The following is a 10,498-nucleotide window of genomic DNA, read 5'->3' as shown; positions in this document are numbered from 1 at the left end:
CCACGCAAGATCTCGCCTCGTGGGATATCAATGATTATAAGAGGTCAGGGATCAGCCCAGTACTACACAGGAGGAGCTTGTTAATGACCTGAAGGCAGTTGGGACCACAGTCACGAAGAGAACCATCAGTAACACACGACACCGTGAAGGATTAAAATCCTGCTACGCGCGCAAGGTTCCTCAGCTGAAGAAGGCACATGTACAGGCCTGTCTGAAGTTTGCCAAAGAACACCTGGATGATCCAGAAGAGGCTTGGGAGAAGGTAATGTGGTCAGATGAGACCAAAATAGAGCTATTTGGCATCAACTCGACTTGCCGTGTTTGGAGGAAGAGAAATGCTGAGTACAATCCCAAGTACACCATCCCCACTGTGAAGCATGGAGGTGGAAACCTTATGCTTTGGGGGTGTTTATCAGCTAAGGGGACAGGACGACTTCACCGTATCGAGGGGAGGATGAATGGAATACCAGGAAATTTTGGGCGACAACCTTCTTCCCTCAGTGAGAGCACTGAAAATGGGTCATGGATGGGTCTTCCAACATGACAATGACCAAAAACATATGGCCAAGGCAACAAAGGAGTGGCTCAAAAAGAAGCATATTAAGGTCCTGGACTGGCCTAGCCAGTCTCCAGACCCAAATCCCATCGAAAATCTGTGGACGGAGCTGAAGCTTCGAGTTGCCAAGTGACAGCCTCGGAACCGTAAGGATTTGGAGAGGATCTGCAAAGAGGAGTGGACCAAAATCCCTCCCAAGATCTGTGCAAACCTGGTGAAAAACTACAACAAATGTCTGACCTCTGTGCTTGCCAACAAAGGTTTCTCCACCAAGTATTAAGTCCTATTGTTCTATGGATCAAATACTTATTTAATGTGAAAATATGAGATTAAATTTAGAAAATGTATATGATGTTGTTATTGTGGATTATTTTGTGATATTCTGTGGGTGGACAGGATTGTTGATTGGAGCCTTGAATGGACAGTATGGAAAAAGGGAGAGAAGAGGGGAAAAAAATAATAAGAAGAAAAGTAACGATGGGGAAAAAACAAAATCAAATAGAAAGAACATGATGACTCTGAATTATACATTCTTAAATTTTTATTTATTTATTTATTTATTTATTTAAAAAAAGAACAGTAAAAAGAAAATATGCATGATTATTGATGGGCTGGTTTGGGATATGGTATTGCATGGATAGTGTTTCTGGAGTATGTGAGTATATGTTGGTTAGGGTGGGGTTGGGGGATTAGTCCACATGCAAATTGAATTATTTTCTGAAAGGACCCCAAATGTTTGCCAAGTGTGAGATTTTTGGTGCTGGTATGAGATTGGTTCCATGGATACGTGTTCTTTGAGAAGGTTGAAACATTGTGTTATTGTCACAGTGTTGTACTTTGTGTTGCTAGCCACTAGGTGTCACTAAATTTTGTCTCACTGCTTAATTGTCTTGTTGTACGCACCTGTTGTTAGTCTTGTGATTAGTGTTGCCCATTCTCTCCTGTATATAGCCCGGTCCTTTTCATGTAATCTTTGTTGAGTCGTCACCTTAACCCTCTGTGAGTAACCCTGTCTGATTCTGTCTACCTATACCTTGTTTGGATATTCTGTGTTTGACCCTGGATTGTTTATACACTACGAGACTGGATTGCCCATTGTGTTTTGGCTACCTTTTGGAGTTTTTTAGTTCACCCTTTTTGGAAGTTCTTTGTTGTTTTTTGACCTTATGGAATTTGGGAATTTTTGTTTTTGTTTCGTAAATCTTTGGAACTTTGTATTTCGTTCAAATGCATATTTAGACTATACCTGCAGTACTCCACAATTGGGTCATCCTCAGTGCTTGGTGGTCTAGGGGATTGGCATCTGACTAGCACGCCAGAGGCCGGGGTTCTATACCTGGCCGTGACAGTTATGTTTATTTTGTGTCTTGTTTTCCAGTTTAAGAGGATGGTTTTCTTGGCAATAGCTAGGGCAATGAGTATAGGTTTGGGATTTTGATTTGGTGGGTTGATTGTTGAGAGGTCTCCTAGTTGACAGAGGGATGGACAGAGTGGAATGCTACAGCTCTTAATGAGAGATATTTGGTCTGTGACTTGTTTCCAGAAACGATGAGTTGGCGGGCAGGGCCAGGTCGAGTGGAAGTAATTATCTGGGCTGTTCAAAGAGCAAGTGAGTGCAAGTGTCTGAGTCCACGAATCCCATTTTATACATCTTTTGGCGGGTGATATGAGTTATGTGAATTACCTTGTCTTGTATTAGTTGCTGGTTAGTATTAGTGGTCATCATGAAGGTGTTCCTACAGATTTGAATCCATAAGTCTGAATTGTAGCAGAGTGATAAGTCTTTTTTCCCAGGCTTGGATGGGGAGGGATATTGTTCGTTCTGTGGTTGATATTAGTTTGTATAATTTGGAGATCATATTTTTGGTGTTGATTATTTTATTCATTTCATCCATTAGCGGAGGTGGTTGTAAGTTGTAAGTATTTTAATTTTAGATTTTAAAACCGGTTTTAATTGAAAGTACTGGAGGTATTGCTCTTTCCCAATATTATACTTATGGACCAAATCCTGGAAGGTGATTAAGGTGCCATCCTGAAAGATGTGTTGAAGATGTGTGATGCCTTTTTGTTTCCATGAGGTGAAGGAGTGGTGTTTTGTTAATCAAGAAGTCAGGATTGTGCCATATTGGAGAGTATTTGCATGGGGTCATTGTGAATTTAAAGATTTTGTTAATTTTTCACCAGGCATTCAGAGTTGTTAATGACAATGAGGCACTGAGGAATGGTAGATCGGAGATGGACATTTCTTTACTTTCTGATTGTTCTATTTCTATCCATGGGTTGTCCTGTTGGTTGGGATGAATCCAGTTTGTGATGTAGTTTAGCTGGTTTGCCAAATAGTATTGATAAAAGTTTGGGGCTTCCAGTCCTCCTTGAGTTTTGAGTTTCTGTAAGGTAGACAGTTTGATCCGGGGGTTATATTTTTCCAATTGAATTTAGTTGTGATGGAGTTTAATTAATGAAACCATTTTGTGGTCGGCTAGGCTGGAATCATTCTGAAGAGTATGGTAGTAGTATGGTAGTATGGTCATTTTTACAGTTGCTTTCCTGCCAATTAGAGAGAGTGGTAAATTTGTTCAACGGTTTAAATCATCTTCAACTCTGACAGCTTGGTGGAAATATTTATGCCCAGATATTTAATATTGCTATTGCTAGTGGAGGTGAGGGGTGAGTTCTGAGATGGCTTTTGGTGGGACCGGGAATCGAACCCCGGTCCTCGGTGTGCAACTGCAGTGAACTGCAACTGCAATATGACGTCTATCTTAACAGATGCTCCAAGACATGTAGAATTTCTCATATTTAACAAGAAATAGACCTACCATATTTAAAAATGCATGGCATCTAAACGTAAATCACTTTCAGAAATATCCAGAGATGCTCTTCTGCACTCCACTGTTGTAATGAGGGGGTATTTGCATCACTGTCAGCTTCAGCCAGTCTAGCCTTTGACTTCATGTTCAAGTCTTCATGTTTTTAGGCATGTAGTTGCTGCCACATGATTGGCTGATTAAATATTTGCATTAACAAGCTGGTGTACCTAATAAAATGCTCACTGAGTATATGCATAATGAATTAATACTAAATAAATAAATATGTAAGCTCAACATCATATAAGAAACACAGAGTGATTAATAAGTTAAATAAGTATAGGCAAGAAACAAACCCAAACACCTGTCCAACAGATCAGAAACACTCTCCGTCAGGTGTGAAGGTGTCCGTGACTACTCTCCACCGAAGACTTCATGAACAGATCTAAATAGGCTACACTGCAAGATGCATACCACTAGTTAGCTGCAAAAACAGGTTGGCCAGGTTAGTCTGCTATGTACTTGCAGTGTTCTGGAAGAAAGTTGTGGACAGATGAGACCAAGATTGACTTGTATGAGAGTAATGGCAAGAGCAAAGTATGGATGCTAAAAGGAACTTGTAAAGAGCTGGGAAGCTAACTGTACAATTTATTTTGGTCCTGTAAAATGGAGGGACTTTATATAAAAAGATATGGAATTTCTACATTAATTGCCCAATATGTCTGATAGTCAGTAATTTAGCCTCATACTCATTGTTTAGTTTCAAATCCATGGAGGACAGAGCCAAAAGAACACAGGTTGTACCACTGCCCAAATGCTTACAGACTGTACTGTATACATCTCTTGATGAAAAATGTTCATGGTTAGGTCTGTGTTTAGTACAAACAAATGTGGGCTTATTATAACACAGTATGTGACAGAAAACAAAATCATTTATAAATGTACGACACAGTACTATTATTTACATAACTTTTATTTATGAATTACCATGAATTAGAGACAGTACAACATTAAATTTCACATAAGTTTGAAAATGCAATACTACACCCAGTCAATTTACAGTACAGTAATATTGTGGAATGACAAAGCACAATCATTTTAACTAAACTATTGAAGGGTGATGTACAAATCAAAGCTAATAAAATTTGAATATATGACGGTTTGCAAAGATTTTTAAGATTTTAGGCCATTCCTCATTCATAAAAGGTACATTTTGCATTAATGTGATTGGTTAGAATGTGTTCACTTTAATGAGTTTAATGAGTTATAAAACTGTGTCTCAGAAGTCAGTAGATGGAAGTGGTTGGTATTTGAATGTTGGCCTCTTTACTGTATAAATCACAGCTCCACACACAATGACAACCACAACCAGGAGAAAGGCAGCAATGAAAACCAGGTTCATGTTCAAGCCCATGTTGGAAACTGTAAGGAAAGAAAAAGAAACAATAAAAAACAATTAGAACATCCCTCCAACAAATATGATATACTGGAATGATATTCATCACATAGCTTTCATGGGTCAGGCTTGAGGTTATTAGTGTTGTGCAAATTTACATACCAATTCACTGATCTTTATACCATACAGATTTGAGTAGTAAATTGAATGAGCCGTCCACATTATTACAGCTGCATAGGATTTCGTACAATGTAATAACCTCAGACTTAACCAGGGTTATAGTACCTGTGGTTTCTGTGGCCTTCTTTAGACGCAAAGGCCCCTGGGAAATGGAGTGTCTCCCAGTCTGTGTGGCAGCATCCCTCCTGTGGAGGTGATGTAGAACAGGGGCGGGTGTGGGTGTGGGAGTGGTGCAGCCCTGAGAACATCTGGTGCCGGGCTCCCCTGCCACACACAGGATGACTGAGCAGCATATGAAGACCTAGAATTCATCAGAAGACAAGGAGAGCTCTGAATCAGAAAATGAGGTACAATTACATACAATTGGTTGGGTACAAATTACCACCATGGTCCAAATAACCATGGTCCCCAATTACCTGCTCATGTTGTCCAATGAACTGGAAAGCCTCCATTCCAAATCTGTATTCCGTGGAGTTACTTGGATAGACCACCACTGTCCCATCCAATATGCAGCTGGGGAAATAAAAGAGCTGAATTCACAGGTCTTTCCTGGGCTGAAACAATTCTAAAAACATTTTATTTTACACCATCCAGACCTAAATGTTCATATTCCCTATCCCACAGTTGGATTTAGATAGATGTTGCCATTCATCATACATAAGGCCTCCTATTCCAGTCAATGCTTGGTTACGCACATGGGCTATTTGATATTTTACCCCAGAAACACCACCATAAACAAAATGTTTGCCTTCCATACACCAGTTGTCTTACCCATTTGAAATTATGTCATAGGAAATGTGATAGTCGGGATCATCAACGGGGGTTGCTCTGCAGGACTCCACGAAGAGCACAGTGTTGGCAACAGAGGAAGTAGCTTTGATTTGCATGTAGAGCACGTCTTTCAGTGCCACATCTACAGGGTAGTGATCTGTGTCTATTGCAGTGTTGAACAGCTCACTGTGGAAGAACTCAAACTGGTAGGTGAACTTTCCAAATGCTTTTTCTGTGAACACGTAAGGAATCTTGTGTGCCTGGAAATCCAGATACACACGGCCCTTCTTGGGGTAACAGCATACGAAGTCAATCTCCACCTGGTGTTTCCTGGTAATGACATCACCAACGTTGTCGAACGACATAATTTCATTTTTGAAGATCAGGTTGTCAGCGTCCTCCTACAAAGACAATCAGAGACATCAAAGGAGATTTATTTGTGGCAACATCACAGCTTTTATTGATTGTGTCATTTGAGTGGATCAAAGGGACTGACCTCCAGTACTGTTCCACAGGAGCCGAGGGACACGGTGGCGATCACATGGGTTTGGTTGGAGGTGGGAGTGCAGGATGGATCATTGAGACGCAGGTGATCTTCATGAAGTCCAATTATTGAGGCTTTCTCCACTTCCACTGTCATTGTGGTCTCCGTACAAATCACACTGGCATTGCCTATTCATGAATTGACGGGAGGAAATCTTTGGTTAGGCAAATATGCGTGATTAAGCACCAACGATTTCATTTTGTGTCCAGTGTGTAAAATTAATATTGATTTCTTCACCAAGAATAAAGAACAATGAACTACTTACTAATCACTTAAAGGTACAATAGGTAATTTTGGACGTCTAACGGTCAAGAGAGGAATTGCAGCAACAAACACGCTCAGTCCACAACACTGTTTATCCCACCCCTTCTCTGTGAACAGACTGAAGTTGAAACGCCATTGGCTGTGGCAGTTATAACCACTTTTCAACCAATGAGCGTGAATTATGGCACAGCTATAGGATGTTTTGGCCCATCAACTGTATATTTTGAAACCCGAATTTAAAGAAACGCAGGTAGAGGGTGAGTCAACATGTCAATGCCCCCTTTTCAATGATAGAAAGGGATTTACGATGGTCTTGTAACAATGTTGTAACGCAAAAAGCTTACCTATTACCTATTTCAAGCTTAGGGACAAGTCAATAACCAATCATATCGAACTGAGTACTAACCAGATTTGTGTTTAACAATGACAATGATGCATCTCATGTCAGAGTGAAAGATTCTGGACCTGAAACATTGAACATGATTATAAGACAAGTATAGGGCAAAGTCAAATGGAAAGTCATTATAGATAATATTGAAAATGACGGATATGCAGTAAATACCTCAGTTTCACTGATTTCATTCATTTACACTTAGTCTCTTTCTATGAGTATACTACTGTTGGTGCTGGACAATAAATTAAACCAAGACTGGGAGTTTTATTTTGACATCATTCAAGGGCCAATAACTGCATTTTCAAAGACCTTCCGGCATAACCCGATCAACAACTTTGAAACTTACCCTTGTTGACTCTCTGCAATGAAGCAAATGGGAACATGATCACCAAAGTCATTTTTAGTTGGTGTCCACCTGATTCGAGATTCTCCAACTGCTCCTCTGATAGTGTTGTACTTTGTGATGTTCAGAGGTCCACTGATGATAAAGTTCTTTACCCTATTGAAGGCACAGTGTGATCAATATCAGAAAATAGTGTGCTTTTTTGCAGTTATAAAGTATTATATATGTACTTCAAAAAGAAAAATAGAAATGTTGCTCAATTATTTCATTCAAAGAGTACAAATATCTAAGCAGTACAATCATTAAAAATTAGTTTGTTTTTTCGTTCGTACCCACATTATATTGACAATAATACTCTTTTAAATCAAATGGACAGGAATTAACATGTTTCTGAGTTTAACTTCTATCTTACCATGATTGTGTTGCTGTAGCCTTCAGCTTAATTTCCAGTTCCTGACCAACAGCAGCAATGAGTTTTTCTCCATTTTTTGGAGTTGGGAACAGAAACTTGGGCAGAATGTTTCCCTCAGTACAGTCATAAACAGATGGATCAACTGAAATTCAGTGGCAGAGAAATAGCAAAAAAATCAGTAAAATTAACTGGATAGGAATATGTAAGTCTCTGAGTCCCTGACAGCTGTGGATCAGTTGAATTATAGGGTAAATTTACCTTGGATTGAAAACTGCAGAGGGATTTTAGACAGACCCATGTTCATTGGCATCATTGTAGTTGTAGGGGGTGGTGTAGTCGTAGGGTTGTAGTAGTGGTAGTAGTAGTGGTGGGGAGGTGCTTTAGTTGTAGTGGCTGTTGTAGTTGTAGGGGCTGTTGTAGTTTTAGGGGCTGTTGTAGTTGTAGGGGCTGTTGTAGTTGAAGGGGTGGATTTGTGGATGTTGTGAAGGAATCCTCGCCTGTCTCTATAAAGTAGTGGGGACTTGGTGGACGATGTGCCATCGGTGTATTTCAGAGTGATTTCTTGTGTGGGGTAATCCTCCAGGACAATCTCAAAGGCTTGAACCTTTGTTATGAAGGCATCCCAGTAAGTCAAGGTGCAGGCATTCTGAAAACAAGTAAATTAGCCGTATTGTCAAGAAAGAACAGGTGATATGAGATGAAATGTTAAGCACAGTTGTTTCCTACAGCCTTCTCCGTTTAAAGGCCATGCTTGAAGACCATTCAATTTTCTATTGGTGCATATACATTTTTTCATAAGCACGACATTTCTGTGACTCAACTTCTAGAAAAACTCTCATTAGCATGAACGCCTTATGCCTCTGTAACTGTTCACGTGTTAGATGTATAAAATATGGATACGATGCCTGTAAAAGACATAACTGAGAGACTGCAATAGGAATGTAATGGCACTGATGTCAGCTTACTCAAAGAAAAGTGAGTGGAGATCCACAAATAGCAGAGTAAGATGGTGCCAGCTAATAGAACAGTGGCAACACTGATTGGAGAATACATTCTGACTGCTTTCAGGTCATTATCACTGGCATCTGAGTCTGAATGTCTCTACCAATCACCATCAGTATCATTCTGTTGGTCGTCACCATGATTGGTATTACTCCCTTCCCATATTTTTATATTATAATATCCATGTTCTTTATATGTATTTTAGCGTCTTACTTCATCCAAGGCGAAGCCAGAATGCTGTCTACATGTATGGCACTCATTGGAACCAAGTCTTCCATATCTGCATCTGACTCGGTCATTATCAGGGTCATGAGCCAGCAGATTAAATGTTCTTGGACAATTCCGTGGTATCCTATGAATGCAAAAAAATGGTTTTTAATATACTAGACCTGATATTTGTTTTAATTCTCATTATTATTTTGTATTATGGCATGGGGATATCAATCTGTTGCCATATTTTATCATGAGAGACTGCTGTACAGTGTCTCTCATATCCATCTTCTTATTGTCTACGCTGTCACGTTTCAGGTCTGTCTCGCCATGTTTTATGTTTATTCATTTTGTCTTAGTCTTGTATTGTCTTATCATGTATTATGTTAGTCTAGGTTCGTCATGTTGTTTAGTTTATTTCTTGTCACGATTTATTTTCTCGTCATGTCTAGTTATGTTTCGTTCCGATTATATTACCTTGTTATGTTGAATGGTTATTGTTAAGATATGTGATCTCATTAGTTGTATTTTTGTTAAAGTGTATTTAATCTCAGGGAATGTATGTATGCCACTGTATTACAGGGTTTTTGTTTTTACGACTTGTTTTGTTCTACGACTGTTCAACTGATTTTACGTCAGAGTTTTTACGTTAGCCTGTAGTACAAATTGAGCTGGCGGGAGTTTTCTTTTCACTCTGCGTAGTGGAATGCACCATGGCTGCAAATGTTTTCCCGGAGTTGTGAAGAGAATCAATAAAGATAATACAGACGGTAAACTCGTGTATTCCTTTACAAATATGGGTGAAGAAGAAGCTGCAAACCAAATCGCAACAGTTATCGTCTTAGTTTCGTTTTGTGTTATGTTTTGATTTATGTTTATTGTTACGTAGACTGGTTACTGTTTAAACATACACTTTTACATGTCTTTCCGCAAACCTTGCGTTCCGCCTTTTCTCTCTCTCTCTTTCTGTCATTCACTCCCTAATTGTTTCCATTTGTCTATTTACTAAAACTACTAACGCTAGATCAGGATTGGGTAGAAACTAACAAACTAATCATGTGTTCATGTTACCTTACGTTTCTCGTGCATGTCATTTACTAATTTACTAATGCTAGGGCAGGATAGGTTTATTACTAACAATTACTAATCACCTTGTTAAACTTGTCATCCATCGCACCTGTTTTCCATTTCCTTGCTACGCTCTAACTAATTGTCTACACCTGTCTTTATATCCCAGTCGCGCTACTGTTCACTGCGAAATTGTCTGCCTCTAGTTTTACTACGCAACTCTTGAGCATTAGTTCTGATTGATTCACGTTTAGAGCCAAGCCTGTTTACCGACTATTGTTTATTGATTTCTGTTTCGTTGACCATCGTTTGTTTTTGACCACGTCCTCGTCCCGTCCCGTCTTTGTACTTTTCCCTCGCTGATTGTTTTATGGTTTCGACTTCCGCATCGCCCTCGACTACGACTCTGCTTGCCTGTACATCTGCCCCGCTGACAGCTCTCCTGCTACCCCGCTGACAGCTCTCCTGCTACCGGACCTCCCTGCACGTTTACCGACTACGAGTTTGCCTCTTCCCTCGGCACCGTGCTTTTTGTTTGGTTGGCTGGATCT

The 10,498-nt window shown here is 39.7% G+C and overlaps 1 protein-coding gene across 1 annotated transcript; it reads right to left on the bottom strand.

The window, feature by feature from the left end:
• Positions 1–4,531: 4,531 nt before the first annotated feature.
• On the bottom strand, positions 4,532–7,751 carry LOC133112117 (ZP domain-containing protein-like). Its single transcript, XM_061222822.1, has 8 exons — positions 7,668–7,751; positions 7,259–7,411; positions 6,925–6,983; positions 6,207–6,382; positions 5,711–6,111; positions 5,356–5,452; positions 5,045–5,240; positions 4,532–4,785 (listed from the first exon to the last, which is right to left on the bottom strand). Exons 3-8 carry the CDS (start codon positions 6,959–6,961, stop codon positions 4,643–4,645), a joined length of 1,050 nt encoding a protein of 349 aa, XP_061078806.1. The 5' UTR covers positions 6,962–6,983; positions 7,259–7,411; positions 7,668–7,751; the 3' UTR covers positions 4,532–4,642.
• Between the last annotated feature and the right edge of the window lie 2,747 nt (positions 7,752–10,498).

This window comes from Conger conger, chromosome 15 (assembly GCF_963514075.1).
Source record: "Conger conger chromosome 15, fConCon1.1, whole genome shotgun sequence".
Lineage (NCBI taxonomy): Eukaryota > Metazoa > Chordata > Actinopteri > Anguilliformes > Congridae > Conger > Conger conger.
Note: the sequence above shows the minus strand (reverse complement) of the source record. Positions and strands in the feature narration are given on the sequence as shown.